Raw genomic sequence first — 18,655 nt, 5'->3', positions numbered from 1 at the left:
AGCAGGTCTTTCTGATGTATGGCCACCTTTAGTGCTGGAGGTTTATTGACACCTTTTCAAATAAATTCAATCGTTCACTGGCTGCAGCTAAATCAACAAATATGCCAGTTTATATTATAAAAAAAAAAAAAGAAAAATTGCAGCACATGGGAATGAGTGGAATATGGGCCTGTCGCAAAAATACAGAAGTACAAAATAGAGATAATAAAATATAACCATGTTTATAAAACACTTCAATGCAATAAACACAATCTAATATCAATGTAAGAAGGCCAAGGTAAATTAAAAAATATATATATATAAATTTATAAAAGGTTAGCCAATATGCTAACAATGTTAGAACAATTCATAGAATATGGTTAATTTTGTGTATATAGTCAGTTTTTTATTTTTAGGAACACAAAAACTGATTCTGCTGCTGGGAGTATAAATTAATATATACATTTTATGTATGAAGGAGAGAGATCAGAGTGTCTCGGGTCTCTTGAGTGGGTATAGTTACCTGTATAATATAATATGGGGGAAGAGAAAAAGAACAGTCCTCTGGAGGTCGCTGCTATGGAATCACTGGGAGCCCATGAGAGCAGCCTTTGCTGGAAAGCCGGTGAGAGGCTGGCGTCGTCTGCAGGTGGAATAGCTGGCGATCGGGATGGTCACACAGGGGATGGATGGGTGACCGGAAAAAAAGAGGGGGTATTAAGCAGCGCTGAATTAACAATGGTGAATCAATTCAGTTAAAAAAGAATACATTTATTGCAACACAAATGAATAAAATTATGATATACATTTAAGAACAGTAAAAAATAATTGATCCAGATCTCACGTGGTAGGGAATGTCCACATTCAGATTGTGTGCAACCTGTACTGTCCTCACCGACAATGATCCCTGTGAAGGGCAAGGTCCAGAAAGGGGATGGAGACCCTTATGGAGTGAGTGTGGTGGTTAAGGGAGTGGCTGATGTATGGAGCCCAACTGCTACCTCACCATCATTTGTATCCAATTGGAGAAAACCCCGGGAAGCCCTGATATGTCAGAATATTTCTTTGATGGTTTGCATGAAGGTGGTGCATCAATATTAAAATAGCTTGGATCGTTTAGTTGCCATGGCAATGCCCTTTCTAAAGCAAGAATCTGTTTCAGGTTCTTCCAGGTTCTGTTCTTTTTGCCAGCTGCAGCTCCTCCAATTCCTGAATGAAGAAAATGCTCCTGTTTAAACGGCAGCGGTATCCCAGCTGCCTCTACTGCCCGTGTGCTGCTCGCATTTGCCACACTGGCAAAAAGAACAGAACCTGGAAGAACCTGAAACAGATTCTTGCTTTAGAAAGGGCATTGCCATGGCAACTAAACGATCCAAGCTATTTTAATATTGATGCACCACCTTCATGCAAACCATCAAATAAATATTCTGACATATCAGGGCTTCCCGGGGTTTTCTCCAATTGGATACAAATGATGGTGAGGTAGCAGTTGGGCTCCATACATCAGCCACTCCCTCAACCACCACACTCACTCCATAAGGGTCTCCATCCCCTTTCTGGACCTTGCCCTTCACAGGGATCATTGTCGGTGGGGACAGTACAGGTTGCACACAATCTGAATGTGGACATTCCCTACCACGTGAGATCTGGATCAATTATTTTTTACTGTTCTTAAATGTATATCATAATTTAATTCATTTGTGTTGCAATAAATGTATTCTTTTTTTTAACTGAATTGATTCACCATTGTTAATTCAGCGCTGCTTAATACCCCCTCTTTTTTTCCGATTACCTTGGGGACCGACCCACCCCACCTAAGCAGCTGCTATAAGGAAACTAAACATATTAAAGCGCTCTTTAGTCAGAGGCATTTTTGTCTCTGACTTTTTGCATTCTTCGATGGATGGATGACCGACTGCAAAACCAACGCCAATGATGGATTGAATAAATTGAATACACTGTTGTGATACTGGCTTACTTACTAGTAGCCTGTATTATGACTTTCCTCTGGAATCAGTCCTATAGTCCAGGATATCCTGCTTGTTGTGTTCAGTGCCAACTATTTTTCTTTTTCTTTACAACATGATAGTTGGCGCTGATTACTGTGCCACTTTACCTTTTCAAGGCTTAGTTCATCTGCCCCATTATAAGTTTTTAAGGAGAAAACAAATAAATGTATTCCATGGAATCCTACACTAAAATATAACCTCTTTATTGCCATCGCAGTACATCTGATATTAGTAAGGCAAATATTATTGCTTAGCTGTCATAATTCTTATCCACTATGCAGGCATAAATTGATTTGGCACGTTAACAGCACAACTTGCAATTTGCCAATATTGAAAGATATTAAAGGTAATAGCACTCTGCAAGTGTAGGGAAGCCCTGAGAGCAGAGATGGCTGTGATAACACGTGGGTCTCCTCCTTAGGCAGCGAGAGTAAAGCATGTCCCATATTGGTGGGTGTGCTGGATCATTGAGGAGCATAAAGTGAGCAGGCTGTTCTGCTCCAGGAAGGATGTCCAAGCAGTGATAGCAATATGCCAGTCTAAATTGTACCGCTGGTGATGTAGGTCAGTGAGCCTTTGATAGCTGCTGGGCCATGGTATCACAAAGTCTATGCACAACATCCTCGACAATAAATATTGGGCTGCAGCATAATGTTTCAGCTTGGACATCTTTACTGGAGCAGCAGAGCTTACTAACTTGATAGAACTCTGTACGGATCCAGTTCAATACCCAACAAATGTACGCACTAGAGAATACAGAATGCTGCTATAACCTATTTAACATGTACTCTGTCCAGGAGAACAAATCTAATAAAAACAAAACATTTTGATCAAACCTTAAGGAAGATTCCCATGATATAATCCAATCAACCAAACCTAGATCTATTGTGGGAATTGAGTATGTTCGCTGGAGCCTGTTTTGGCATGGGGGTGATGGGCTTTTATCAGATTTTATTTTTAATATGTAAAACCTTTCTTTTAACATACCTATTTCTATCTATAACACATTTTTATGTTTTTTGTTTTCTTTTATCACAGGGGTCTGAAGTTCATTCAGGTTTTATTACAGAGCATCTCTGATGGGGAACGAGATGAACAGAACCCAAATCTAATAAAGGTCAATGTGACAAAAGCTTATGAGATTGCACTCAAAAAGTACCACGGCTGGCTAGTGCAGAAGCTATTCCAGGTAAAACCACCTTTTTAACATTAAGAAGAAATTCCACCCATTCCTGAGAGATTACTATTTTTATTTATCTATCTATCTATCTATATATATCACTAAGGGACAGTAGCACGACAGGAAGCAAATCTGTGTATATTAAGTTTGTGCCCAGAGTAGAGAAAAGAGGACTGACACTGCTGAAGTAGCAAAGGATACGAGGAAGGTTTGGAAATCAAGCCAAGAGTCCTGGAATCAGGTACAGGGCCTAGTTAAGTTGATGATGATGATGATGATAGTGACAGTAGGAGGACACAAGGGAAGGACCCTCCTCGGGGAGAGCTTATAGTGGGTGATTTCAAGGGGAGAAGACCAGCGAGGGATTATTCAGACCAAAAATATGTAATCAGTGGGAAAGAAAACTGCAATCTAGGACTAGGCGGGAGAAACAATAAGGCTAGAGATAGGGGAGTACCTAAAAGCTTTTTATAAGCTAGGTTGAAGAGTTTGAACTGAACTCTATAGATGTTAGTGAGCCAGTTTAGCAACAGGAAGGGGGTAGGTTTTGAGAAGGTGAAGGTTGAGAAGGTTCAAATGATGGCGAGAAGTGGGTGAGCGGAAGACTATAGAGGAGGGGGTAGTGTTACCCCAGAGGAGAGATGACAAGTGAATGGATGAGCTATAGTTCGGTCTGGGATTTGCTATAAATTGAGATAATTTGGAGATAGACTCCGGAAAGAGTGAAGATTAAGCCCACACATGCTGAATAGATGGGGTAGTGTTGTTAACAGAGTGGGGAGGTAAGGGGACGCTGGAGAGGTGGGATAGGTTTTTTTTTTTCGTATTTTTTTTTTTTTTCATTTAGATTTCTAGAACTGGACTCAATTTTCATATTGCACCCGATCTCCCATCTGAAGCGCCAGGAGATTGCGGGGTGATATGCAGTTGATATGGGTTTTTGGGAGCTGTATGCACCATTAAGGTAGGATTTAGCCACACATAGCGGGAGGGCTGCAAAAAGTCCTATTTGCATGCTGAAACGGTTGACTTGTCGCAGCTTTCAGCTTGCCACCCCAGGAGGCTGTGAACTTAAATGTCTGTACCGGCAGCCAGGTGCACCCAAACAGAGATGCATTTGAAATGCTCCATTAGGCACCCTCTAGTGGTTGCCAGTGGTGCAAACCATTGAATACAGCCCATTGAGTCAAAGAAAAAGTAAGGGCATGGCGATAGCGATGCCCCGTCCATCTTCATTGCCCCTGTGATAAATATCCAGCACATTGGACAAATCGCCAGGGTCAGGGCCTGTGTTCTCTCAGCTAGATTGCTCAGAACACATCGCTACACAACAATGTGCCTCTGAGCGATCTGTCAATGGGGTTTATTCTAGTTCATTCTTTCTGACAAAATCCTTCTTAGATGGACAAAACCATGTGCACTGCAGGGGGGGCAGATGTAACATGTACAGAGAGAATTAGATTTGGGTGAGTTATTTTGTTTCTGTGCAGGGAAAATACTGACTGCATGATTTTACACTGCAATATAGATCTCACTTTGAAGAAAAACCCCACCCAAATCTAATTCTCTCTGCACAAGTTACATCTGCCCCACCCGCAGTGCACATGGTTTTGTCCATCTAAGAAGGATTTTGTCAGAAAGAATGAACTAGAATAACCCCCAATGTGTGTAGGCCCCATTTAAGTTGGGTCATAAACCTACAGTAGTTGTTTATAGTGATGTTTTTGTTTCGTATTCGTATGTCCCTGACATGATGATGTTGCTGTTATTTTTGGTTCAGATGGTAGTTTCCTTCTTACTGTAGCTGGTACTTTTTGTACTAAAAATGCTGATATACATACACAGGAAAAGGAAGTATACATGCAGAAGTAATGGTTTTTAATGTGTGAACAATGACTTCTATATCCTGCCTTTCAGGCGGCACTCCTCGTGGCTCCATATAAGGATGATTTTCTTAAGGCCCTTTCCAAAGGACAAAACGTGAAAGAGGAAGAGTGTATAGAGAAAATCCGTCAGTTCTTGGTCAACTACACCACCACAATTGAGGCAATCTACATAATGTACAACAAGATGAATGCAGAGCTGGACTACAAAGCCTAGCAACCCTAAGGACTTCTTCTCTCATTGCTTTTGGCTAACACTCAGGACAATCATTTTTATTAGTCATTGTCTCAAGGAGATGTTCACTGGATGCTTAGATGGTCCAAAACAAACTAACGTAAAGATGCCTAGAAGGATATGGTGCCCACGTGTAATATGTAGCCCGCCCTCTACCTTAGCAGTTTTGTTGGTAACTTTCTTGGCATTCGTCAGACATTGGGCAAATTCAATTAGCTGCAGTACTTACTATGGGCTTGTAGCCTTGGACGTTAATGCATGGAACCATTTAGCTTCAAGCTCTATGGGTTAATGCACATTTACCAAGGAAAAAGAAGTGGCCAGTGCCATGGATTAAAGTGCCCACAGCAGCTGCTGTAAGTGCAGCCTGCTACAAGCCTGCAGAAACTAATGCGCTGATTGCATATAGTCCTTTGTCTCCGTTCTGTTTTTCCTATAAAAACCAAAGCAAAATTCTGGCATTATTTGTGTGACATTTACAAAACTACAATAATTGGATTCATTTTACATACATAGACGTCTTAAGGCCCATACACACGAGAAGATTATTTTTCCAATCTGGCTGGTTGGAATGAAAATCTGGGAACAAATTACAATTGACCGTTTGCTCCCAAACGCTGGAAAATGAACAAAAGCAGTCATCTGCATAAAGGCCCACATACACTAGAAGAAAGGGGCTTCTGAATGATATTGATGGCAAGATCTTCTAGTGTGTATGCCTAATATCTTTAACAATGCGCCCCGCCCCCCGCTCATTGTTAACGATATTGAAATCTTCCGGACATGCAGTTAAGTCTGCCAATATTGCTCATGCCATTTGCACCCAGTTTTCAGTGTGAAATTGTTCACAAATATCCTTAGTCTTTCATATTTTCTAGATGTATGGGCCTTAACCTGCACACAACTCTAGTAAATGGCATTTTAAACTAATACTTAGTCTACACGGAGAATATTTTATAAAATGCATACATAAATGATTGACATATTCCAAGTTAGTGGGAGCTACATTACAGCCCTCCATTATGAGAAGAACAATAGAGCAGGCATGGCCAAACTGAGCTGAAACTACACATCCCAGCATGCCTTGCCATAGTTTTAGCATTCCCTAATGGCAAAACTGTGGCAAGGCATGATGGGCCTTTGTAGTTTCACAACAGCTGGAGGGCCATAGTTTTGACTTGCCTGGTCTAGAGTTACCAGTTGCAATGCTTTATATCATGGCAATCCACAACTGTGTGAGTTTAGAGCTGTGGTAGCCAACCCTAGCCCTTGAGAGCTACCAACAGTCCATTTCCAGACAACCTAGCTGCTGCACAGATGCAATAATTAATCACTGACACATTTTAAAAGATACACAGATGAAGCTAATTAGCTCACTTGTGATTCTGTGAGGAGACCTGCAAAACATGCACTGTTGGTAGCTCTCGAGGACTAGGGTTGGCTACCCCAGGTTTAGAGAGTACATTTGGTTAACAGCAGTATAAATTGAGTTGTCCCATTCACTAGTGTGTTTTTGGTGGGGAGAAAGAGTATGTGAATCCATGTTCTAGTTAGCATAAGGCAATTGCACTTACTATCTAATGCATTATAGTAATGTGAAAAAAATATATATTTTATGAGTCGCATATATTTTCTTGAGCAAGTGAAGTAAATTACCTACTATATTTGGGTATGGATCATTGGGTCAACCTAAAGATGGTCGACATCACTAGGTTAACAAACTGGAAGGTCAACAGGTGTCTAGGTCGACACAAGCATTAAGTCAACATGGTCTAGGTCGACTGTTTTACATGAATGTCGACACAGTCAATATGGACACAGTTTTTAAGTGAATAGCGTCCCCTCGCATGGCTTGCTGCGCTCGGCACACTATTATTATCCCGCCACGCCATAGTGGATGGTAGGGCAGGAAATACCGCCTGTTGGCTCAAACAGTGAAAAGCCCCATGCCGACTTTTTGGCTGTGGACCCAACCCATGTCGACCTAATGCTTGTGTAGACCAAACCACCTGTCGACTTTGTGCCATGTCGACCTAGACACCTGTCGACGTTCCAGTATGTTGACCTAGTGGTGTTGACCATCTTTAGGTTGACCAACTGACCATATCCCCTATATTTTATCAGAATACTTCCAAAGAACAAAGTTCTGGCATATTTTCTGAGTATATCTGCCAGTCAAACTCCTCGGCGTATGATGATTTCTCTTGTTGGTCTCAGTACTCTCTTCATTTCTCTGAAGGGAACATGTAGTATACTGTACATAAAAAGCAAATAATCTCATGTACTGAAAACACGCAGAGGCTTATTGTTTCATTAAACCAAGTAACACAATACAATTATGACTAATGTGCCTTATATTTTTCTCCAAGAATAGTAATGGCATTTTCTCAGCCTGTTTGTCATTTTGCATTTTCTTGCAGGTCCCATTGTATGTGTCCTTGCTTCAGCTAAGTGACCCTTCTGTGCTTATGCAAGCAAACCATTTTAATGCATGTTATAAATAGTGTGAATTTAATTTTATTGTATGGAATTAATGTTAATGAGAAGAATGTCCATAAGATGACTTACTTGTAAAGCAAGTTTTTAATGTTCTGAAATATCAGTCATGTATCAAAGGATAGTTTCAGTTTTCTGAATCGAAATTCCGGTGCCTGGCACATAAGGTTGTTTCCAGGGCTATTTTTCAGTAGGCTCCAGCAGGAACTGCGGCCCTTATTCTAGTTCACTCTTTCTGACAAAATATTTCTTAGATGGACAAAACCATGTGCACTGCAGGTGAGGCAGGTGTAAAACCCCACCCAAATCTAATTATCTCTGCACAAGTAACACCTGCCTCACCTGCAGTGCACATGGTTTTGTCCATCTAAGAAATATTTTGCCAGAAAGAGTGAACTAGAATAAGGGCCTCAGTTCCTGCTGGAGTCTACTGAAAAATAGCCCTGGTGGTTTCCATGCAAAATGTATTTCCCAATACATTAAATAATCTGTTTCTAGTATGGAAATAAGGATACAACCCAGATCTGTTGATAACAAACCATTGTGTTTTGGGTGAAATTTACTAGAAATAACCTATACAAAATTCTGCTTTTGGTGCATTGTAGTCCTTGTTTGGTTATAGTGATGGTCTATTGCACTCTCTCCTACTGAGGTAATTGTTGATGCACATGTTGACACGGCTGAATTTACCAGTCATGTTCATCAACACTGCTGCCAAGTAGGAGAAAAGAGGCTTTGGGACCAGATGCACTAAGCTTCCAAAGCGATAAAATGGAGAGTGATCAACAACCGACCAATGAGCTCCTGCCTGACATTTTTCAAACACAGTCTGTGACACGGTAGATAGGAGCTGATTGGTTGGTTGTTTATCACTTTTGAAGCTCAGTGCACCTGGCCCTTGGTCTGTCACCTCACCAGAAGGTAAATGGAAGTCTGTGTACTTCATCTTATGTCTGTGGGCTCTGCCCAACACTATACTCATTTTTTTTCTTTGAGGGAATTCATTAATATTTCTACGCATTTTATCAAAGGGTGTATGTTTTACATGACAACTAAATGTAGTGTTCAGATGTCTTCATCAATATTGATCACAAACACCATTGACCAAATTGCTTGTTTTAAATGACCTTGTTAATTTAAACAATAAATTATTATATTTTGACGCTAAGCATTGTTTTGATTTATGTTGTGTGCATCACAAAAAGTATCTTTTACTCCCTTTCTTAAGAATTGATCAAAGTTTATAGATTTACATTTTAATTAAATTTTCTTTACATACACTGAACACAAATGCTGATGCAGACACAATATGAACTATAACTTAAGATTTATGCTGGGTACACACCAGGACGACTAGGGCACGATTCTGTCAATTTAGATCCAATTCCGACCGGTTGTATGCAGATTGTGTGTATTATCGTGTGTTTTTGCCATTTATTTGATCCGATTCCGATCCAATGCGCGTTCACGCCGCTCGTTTGGTCGCATCTTTGGTCCTACGTGCTGCAGGTAGGATCCGTCAATCCCAGGCCGACCGACCGTCAATCGTATGCAGATCGTGAGTGTTTTTTGCCGCCTCCGTCGTCCGTCCGTCGGTGCGTCCGTCGTTTGATCCAGCCTATTTGAGTGGCATTTCCTAAACACTCCCCCGGCGCCATGTTTTTCCACATAGCAAACAGCGCTGGCGCAGCAGTTGGACTCTCCTTCTTGTCTCATCTCCCAGAACAACAACCTGGTATGTTTGCACTCCCAATGCTCTTCTATGCATGCCCACTGTTGCCACCAATGTATATAGTGTGTATAAAGCACTGGTTTGGCAACCGTGCACCCGACCATGTCACTTTTGTTTTTTTGGGTGGGCCCCATCTGTGTGTGTATACATATAACCAATGTCCACCATTGCAGTATTCCAAGCACTCCTCTCTGCTAGGCCCCATTCACCTGTGTGCGTGTGTTTGTGTATATATAGATATATATACATAAACCATTGTCCACCATTGCAGTATTCCATGCACTCCTCTCTGCTAGGCCCCATTCACCTGTGTGCGTGTGTTTGTGTATATATAGATATATATACATAAACCATTGTCCACCATTGCAGTATTCCATGCACTCCTCTCTGCTAGGCCCCATTCACCTGTGTGCGTGTGTTTGTGTATATATAGATATATATACATAAACCATTGTCCACCATTGCAGTATTCCATGCACTCCTCTCTGCTAGGCCCCATTCACCTGTGTGCGTGTGTTTGTGTATATATAGATATATATACATAAACCATTGTCCACCATTGCAGTATTCCATGCACTCCTCTCTGCTAGGCCCCATTCACCTGTGTGCGTGTGTTTGTGTATATATAGATATATATACATAAACCATTGTCCACCATTGCAGTATTCCATGCACTCCTCTCTGCTAGGCCCCATTCACCTGTGTGCGTGTGTTTGTGTATATATAGATATATATACATAAACCATTGTCCACCATTGCAGTATTCCATGCACTCCTCTCTGCTAGGCCCCATTCACCTGTGTGTGTGTGTGTGTGTTTGTGTATATATAGATATATATACATAAACCATTGTCCACCATTGCAGTATTCCATGCACTCCTCTCTGCTAGGCCCCATTCACCTGTGTGTGTGAATAGCAATCTGCACAATAAAATGTATAGTGGTTTTCATAAAAGTTTATTAACATTTTAAATACTTAAAACATAAGAACTAGGTAAACTGGTAACTATAACTATAAAAATTTAAATATGAAACAAAACATGGGTATAACTATAACAACTAAAATGGTTTTATCTTTTTACAGTCCCAATGTCCAACGCAAAGGAACAAGAGTTTCTTGAAGGGTTTATTGAAAAATATCGTTCACAAGAATGCCTGTGGCGAACAAAATCCAAGGAGTATTCAAACAAAATGAAAAGAAACCAAGCCTTGGAGGAGTTGGCACGCTACAGTCTTCCATTTCACCCAGAGGCCAATGTTGAATGGGTGAGGAAACGCATCCAGAATATGCGCACGGTGTTCTTAAAGGAACACAAGAAGATGGAGGCTGCAAAGAAGTCTGGTGCTGGAGTCGACGAGATGTATCAAACATCGCTCTGGTACTATGACCGGTTGACATTCACCCTCAGCCAGGAGTCGATGAGGACAGGAGTAGTCCTTATGGTAGAACATGAAAACCAAGAAGTCACGGCGCAGGAGGAGGAGGAGAATTCGCAGTCTGCATCGGTGAGTCTATTTTTTTGGCTATCTAATTGATTCCTCCTGCCAATCCACAGCGCCCTCCCCATTAAAGTAGGCCATGTACTCTTCCCTCACCTGTTTGGCTCGTGCACTCCCTGTGTAGTGTTGTGTTGGGGTTTGCAAGGAGGATATCTGCACTACCTCCTCTGGCAGTTCTTGGTCTTCTTGGAGTGCTGTGCCTGTAGCCCTTTGCTGTGTGGCTTTTCTGCGGAGCAAATTGTGCAGGACACAGCACGCCGTGACAACCCAGTCAATTTTGTCCACCCTCAGGTTAATGGCAGTGTGGAAAATGCGAAACCGGCTTGCCAGGATGCCAAAAGCATTTTCCACAACACGCCGTGCCCTGGATAGCCTGTAGTTAAAGATCCTTTTGTCATGGTTCAACCCCCTTTGCGCATATGGCTTCATGACATGCTCGTGCAGGCCAAAAGCCTCGTCAGCCACAAAAACAAAGTTAAGCCCCTGTTTAGTTTCCTGGACAGACGGCAAGTGAAGGGTGTTCGCTATGAGCCTTTCGTAGAACTTTGTGTCCTTGAAAGTGCCACCATCCGATGCACGGCCATTCCTTCCTACATCCAGGAAGATAAACTCATAGTTCGCATTAACAACAGCCATTAGTACAATGCTAAAATAGCCCTTGTAATTAAAATAGTAGGAACCACTATTGATAGGCTGGGCTATGCGGACATGTTTGCCATCAATGGCTCCACCGCAATTTGGGAAGTTCCATCGCTGTTCAAACTCCTCTGCGATGACTTTCCATTCATTCACGCTGGTAGGGAACTGAAATTAGAAGTAAATAGAATTGATTAGTAAACATGTTCAATTTTTTTACAGCTTGGTGACTACCCACCTGCAACCCCAGACCTATCTGTCCTATCTGAGAATGCATGCACATCGAACGAAGTTCCTACTCCGGCACGCACTCCGCCACCCACCCTGGAACCCACTCCACCACTCCCCCGTGCCAAAAAAATGCGTGGCAAAGGAAAAAAAGGAGAAGCAGCGGCACATGAAGAATTTATGATGCGGGCACATCAAGTCCTGCAAAGAAACCCCGACAAACATGACAACTACTTCACTTATGTGGCAGAGTGTGTTCGCAACATGGCTCCTGACCAGCAACTTACTTTTGAAAAGTTATGCATGGAGTTGGTGTATAATGGCAGTTTAGGGTATCTCAACAGTGGCACTAAAATAGTTGGCATTGGTAGTGCACCAGACACACCACTGTCATTAGAATCACCAGTGCCTACTCCGCCTGCCACCGTAGCAGGCCAGTCGAGCACAATTCCAACACATACCCAGTCAACACCTACACAGCCTTCTCAACCCCCCCAGTACCGTCAATTCTACAGTTCTTTACTGATAGAAGATCCAGAGTGTCCTGTTTTTGAGGATCTGTCTTAAAAAATAGGCTACTTTATCATTTACCATCGACATGGTCTCAGCTGCAGGTATGTGATGGCCACTGCTCACATGGCGTATGGCGCACATCAATGGGGCCGGGACCATTGCATCTGCGCCATGCGCCATGTGGGCCGCAGCCTTTACATATCTGCAGCAGACATCCTCTGCCACACAAGGGCCACAGTGTGTATTTTTGTTTATTTATATGCTGCTACCTGTACCTGCATTACCAGAGGGAGAACAGGATTCTCCTCAATCTGGATAGCAAACTCCATTTATTGCCCTTTTTTCTTTGCCAATAGTATGGGGTACTGTGCGGCAGACATGGTCTCAGCTGCAGGTATGTGATGGCCACTGCTCACATGGCGTATGGCGCACATCAATGGGGCCGGGACCATTGCATCTGCGCCATGCGCCATGTGGGCCGCAGCCTTTACATATCTGCAGCAGACATCCTCTGCCACACAGTACCTTATCCCTACTGTTGTAAGGGCATGTTCCAGAAGTTACCAGAGTGTGTTTTTTTTGTTTATTTATATGCTGCTACCTGTACCTGCATTACCAGAGGGAGAACAGGATTCTCCTCAATCTGGATAGCAAACTCCATTTATTGCCCTTTTTTCTTTGCCAATAGTATGGGGTACTGTGCGGCAGACATGGTCTCAGCTGCAGGTATGTGATGGCCACTGCTCACATGGCGTATGGCGCACATCAATGGGGCCGGGACCATTGCATCTGCGCCATGCGCCATGTGGGCCGCAGCCTTTACATATCTGCAGCAGACATCCTCTGCCACACAGTACCTTATCCCTACTGTTGTAAGGGCATGTTCCAGAAGTTACCAGAGTGTGTTTTTTTTGTTTATTTATATGCTGCTACCTGTACCTGCATTACCAGAGGGAGAACAGGATTCTCCTCAATCTGGATAGCAAACTCCATTTATTGCCCTTTTTTCTTTGCCAATAGTATGGGGTACTGTGCGGCAGACATGGTCTCAGCTGCAGGTATGTGATGGCCACTGCTCACATGGCGTATGGCGCACATCAATGGGGCCGGGACCATTGCATCTGCGCCATGCGCCATGTGGGCCGCAGCCTTTACTTATCTGCGGCAGACATCCTCTGCCACACAGTAGCCCGTACTTATTGGGAAAGTTTAAACTGGGTCATACATACTTAAATCTTTATATATAGTGTGTGTTTTTGTACAATATCTTTTATATATGGTATTATAATATATTTGTGTTGACACAATCTATTTACTATTTTACATGTTTTAACCATGAAAGGCCTAAAAAACCTGTTTCTGTCCTAGGCCTAAATTATAAATAAAAATATTTTGTTTGCACAATAAAGTGTACAGTGTATATTTCATCCTTACCTTGCAATACTGGTACTGCAGCACCTTCACAATGGCTTTGCAGGTCTCCGGGATGATGAGGCCCAAAGCTTGCGGGGAGATGAGGGATCCAAACTTTAGGTCAGCAAGAGACCGTCCTGTCGCCAGAAACCTCAGGGTCACCACCAGCCGTTCCTCAGCAGGGATAGCCATGCGATACTTGGTATCCTGCTTCTCGATGTGGGGAGTCACCAGACGCAGCAATTCCTGGAATGTGGCATCATCCATCCTCAAGAAGTTACGAAAATCGTCTGGGTTATTCTCCCTGATGTCCCTGAGCAGTGGCATGTGCGAACGAGTCTGACGCTGAAGTAGCCACTGCTTTGTCCAGCATGATCTTTCTCTCCTGCGCTGGGCTCTCTGACGTCTGAGCTTCAACACTGCATAATAGAGCAGGTACTGTTGCTGGTGACTACCCATCACTGCATTCTCCATAGTGCAGGGTTAAAAGACACTTTGTAATGGCAGGCAAAACAAAGTAATGTGTAAATAGCTATGTCCAGCGTTCAGCAGGTATAAACCAAGCCTCACTAGTAACAAAGCAGAAATACACTGGTTTAAAATGGCTGCTGCTATTCCTATCCCCTCTGCTAGTCCAGCCCCTTCATTTAAATTTCAAAGGCCAATCGGACGACGGTCGCAGGTGTTCTTGCAAAAAAACAAAAACCAGCGATCCGACCGTCTTAACGACCATCGCGGGCGCATCGGGATCGGATCTAGATCGTTCCGCCAAAAAAACACAATTTTTGCTAATCGTTTGCTGGGGACTGCCTGGGAGCTCCCGGGAAGTCCAAGGGAAATCGTTCCATGGTCGTCTATCGGTCGTGAACGACGGTGGTCGTCCTGGTGTGTACCCTACATAACTTATTGTGTAGTCATCACTAACTTTGTGGATTTCACAAACCACCTTTTATTGCTTCAGGAGCGCAGGTTTTTAAAAGGCAATTCCACTCTAAAGTCCTCATAGGCGCCGAAACCGTGGTGCTCCGAGGCCTGAGCGCCCACGGAAAGGGAGGAGCACCCACGGGCCACGGCAGCAGGGTCCCAGCAGCAGATATGCTGTCGGCAGCGGGGGTCACTGTGGCGGACGGGAACTAGTAGCGTTATTAATACCGATGCTAGTTCCCATCTTCCGAAGGGACCCTGCTACTGACAGCATATCTGTTGCTGGGACCCCGCTGCACCGCTGCCAGGATCCCCGACGGTGAGTCGCTGGGTGGGGTGGTAGTCTGGGGGGGGGGTCTGTGGGAGCACTGCTTCAGCTGGATTTTGGTACAACACCTGGTTATTTTATTTATATAATATATATATATATATATATATATATATATATATCAGATGGATCTGAGAAAGCCGCGCATCTGATCCGAGGGTGCTCAGATTCGGCCTTTTTTTTTTTCGGTCTACCAGATCTATCTGAATCTGACAAAAACAGGCCAAATCTGACAAGTGAATGAGGGCCTTAAACTAGATCAGTACTGCAGGGTCCAAGAGCAGGAGTGCCACAATAGGAGTGAGCAATGAAATACACAGGCTATGGGCAGGGCAGCCGAGAGGGGGGGGGAGCGGGTACTAATTACCCGGGCCCAGGCTTGCTGGAGGGGCCCTGCAGGGGCCCTGGTCCGACCCCTCCCTTCCCCCTCCATCCCTCTCAGGTAACAACAGTAGCACACACTTCTACAGCATGTGCTGTGCTGATAGCAGGCTCAGCATGAGTGTCTCACTGACAGCGAGTGAGCTCATACTGAGCCTACTGTCAGCACAGCACATGCTATAGGTGTATGCTGCAGAGTTTAGCATTTTTAGAGGTTTCTTTCACCCTCCTCTAAACATTTTGGGGGTGTGGCCTAAGTGCGGGAGGTGGCCACACCTCCCACACTTAGGCCACGCCCCCAAAATTTTACCGGGGCCCGACATTCCTCTCGGCTGCCCTGGCTATGGGGCTCCATGCTTAGGCATTTTGTCCCTTTGTAGACTTTCAATTTTTAAGCCCCATACACTCTGCACGAGCCAGGCTGCTGCCGATATCGTTAACTATATCTGATGCGGGTGGCTACATTGAGTGTACACACTGATATAGTTTATAGATATTGTTCAATCAGTGATGTCACGGGACTTGCTGCACATGCTGGTCATTGGCTATATAGCGAAAATCGACCCACATGTTCAGTAGACTGGAGGAACGATGCACAGAAGTGTGCATTGATATTGAGTAAACACACTAGAGGATATTTTAGAAGATCTCACTCAGAAGGCCCTTTCTGAGCAATATATTTTAAATATTCTCTAGTGCAGGGGTGGCCAAACCGATCCTCGAGATTTACTAACCGTTCACATTTTTCGGTATTTTTTCCTAGCACGGCGCCCATCGCATCGTATACCATTACACTAAATAAGTTATACAATGCAACGCCGACGTGGATAGTGGGGGTATGAAAAGGTCGTAGGATGCGTACCGCCGCCCCTCGCCATGCTTCGGGTTCACGTTGATCGTGGGGTGGCGTTAACAATTGTGGGGGCCATTTCACACTTCAGGGTGCTTATTTGGCCTCTGTGGGCCATTTAACATTGTTTCCTATGGAAAAATCGGGTCAATTGAGACATTTAACATTGTTCCCTATGGGAAATCGCGGGTATCGCGTCGGTCACGTCGCACCCGATTTTTTTTTTTTAGTGCATTCAATGCCCGCGATGGCCGCCGTGCTAAGTAAAGAGTACCAAATATTGCACTGCATCGTATGCCATACGATGCGATCGTATACGATTTTTGATTGTACAAGCACCCTGATGGGTCCTTACAATGTTAAATGGCCCCCCCATAGTCAACGCAACCCCCATGATCAACGCCAACCCGAAGCGTGGCGAGCGGCGTCGGTACGCGTCCTCCGACCTTTTCATACCCCCACTATCCACGTCGGCGTGGAGTTGATTTTAGATAGTGTGGCGTGTGCAGCGAGCCACCGAGCCCGAAGCGTGGTGAGCGGACACTGAATACGAGCCCGAAGCGTGCCCCGTGCAATACATGTAAAGTTATAAAGTAATCAGCACTACCGGAATTCAACTCCACGTGGATAGTGGGGGTATGAAAAGGTCAGAGGATGCATACCGCCGCTCCTCGTGAGCTCGCCACGCTTCGGGTTGGCGTTGATGGTGGGGGTGGCGTTGCCAATGGGGATGCATTTAACATTAAAAGCACCCATCAGGGTGCTTGTACAATTAAAAATCGGATTGCATGCTGCTATATTGCATGTGATGCGATTGTATAAGATGTAATACAATCAAAATCGTGGGGGGCTGTGCTAGGAAACAAGTACCCATTTTTCAGACAACCTAGCTGGCGTATATGTTTGTCACATTAATGGTTAACATTACTGCCTCACAGCACTAAGGTCATGGGTTCGATTCCCACCACGGCCCTAACTGTGTGGAGTTTGTATATACTCCCCGTGCTTGCATAGGTACTCCGGTTTCCTCCCACACTCCAAAAATATACTGGTAGGCTAATTGGCTCCCAACAAAACCCTAGAATATCTGTTTGTGTGTATACATGTGGTAGGGAATATATAGATTCTAAGCTCCACTGGGGCAGGGACTGATGTGAATGTTCAAATATCCTCTGTAAAGCGCTGCAGAATATGTATGCGCTATAGAAGAAACTGTAAATAAATAAATGTGCTTCACTCATTCCTAACCAACACCGTATACCCCTGCTCCAGTGTGCATGCAGCTAAACAGCAATGAGCACTGAACAGGCTTGATTTTGCGTTACATGTAGTGATTGTCATAGTTTTACTTCACCTGTGGAAGTAGCTAATGAACCCTGTAATGACCAGTGTTTTGGGCCATACTCAAAAACTGTGTAGAACCAATTCATACACCTTTCACACCACACTCTCCAGTCTAGGACAGATAATTGAATTGGTGGGGTGGTGGGTGGCGATAACATTATTTCAAAGCATCTGTAATAAGCAGGACCCTGGTGACCAATTCACACTGCCCCATAACCCTGGACCAACCAATTTGGGATCACGGGTTACTGGACACAAGATATCCCTTTCACACTTAGCGACTACCTAGCAATAACCCTGGTTTTTCCCATGATGTGAAAACCGGTTTCACATGGACAAACAAAACATGCGTTTTATCCCAGGACCCTGCTCATTGTAAAGGGTTAACAACATTGGTATAAAGTGTTAATTATCCTGACTTGGAATAGGGGTAATACATACTTTCAGTGTGTCAGGTAAACTGTATGTATGTTGCCACCCCATGCATTAAGGCAGGGGGTAGCCAACTCCAGTCCTCGAGAGCTACAACCAGTTCACATTTTCCAGGTCTCCACACAGAATCACAAGTGAAATAATTAGCTCTACCTGTGGTTCTTTTAAAATGTGTCAGTCAGTAATGAGTGCACCTGTGTATCGGTGAGGTGAGATAGAAACTGTGAACAGTTGGTAGCTCGCGAGGACAGGAGTTGGCTACCTCTGCATTAAGGTATATGATTGCATGTTTTTACCCTTTTGCCACTAAAGCCTATTTTTGCCACTTTTTAGGTTGGTCACAATATCTGTTATTTATGCTTTACCAACCCAAACTGCAATTCTGAGAAAAAGGCAGAAATAAGATACCTTTAGAAAACAGATTAATTGAATGTAATTTAACAATGTAGGAGATCTTTACTTTCTTCAGTGATGAGTAGTCGGTGACAGGATATCAACGCTTGTCTGTGTATGGACTAAGTTGATCTTACTCAGGGGTCCTCAAACTATTTTGCTCTGGGGACCCCATCAGACAATAAAAATAATTACAGGA

The 18,655-nt window shown here is 43.7% G+C and overlaps 1 protein-coding gene across 1 annotated transcript in view; it reads left to right on the top strand.

The window, feature by feature from the left end:
* Positions 1-8,017, top strand: part of GLTP (glycolipid transfer protein) — a 56,630-nt gene extending 48,613 nt beyond the window's left edge. Inside the window, exons 4-5 of the mRNA XM_083146248.1 lie at positions 3,027-3,177; positions 5,086-8,017. Coding sequence (XP_083002374.1) covers positions 3,027-3,177; positions 5,086-5,268 — 334 coding nt within the window. The 3' untranslated portion in view covers positions 5,269-8,017. The remainder of the gene's footprint in view (positions 1-3,026; positions 3,178-5,085) is intronic.
* The last annotated feature ends 10,638 nt before the right edge of the window (positions 8,018-18,655 follow it).

Source organism: Crinia signifera, chromosome 1 (assembly GCF_055691185.1).
Source record: "Crinia signifera chromosome 1, ASM5569118v1, whole genome shotgun sequence".
NCBI classification, from domain to species: domain Eukaryota; kingdom Metazoa; phylum Chordata; class Amphibia; order Anura; family Myobatrachidae; genus Crinia; species Crinia signifera.
Note: the sequence above shows the minus strand (reverse complement) of the source record. Positions and strands in the feature narration are given on the sequence as shown.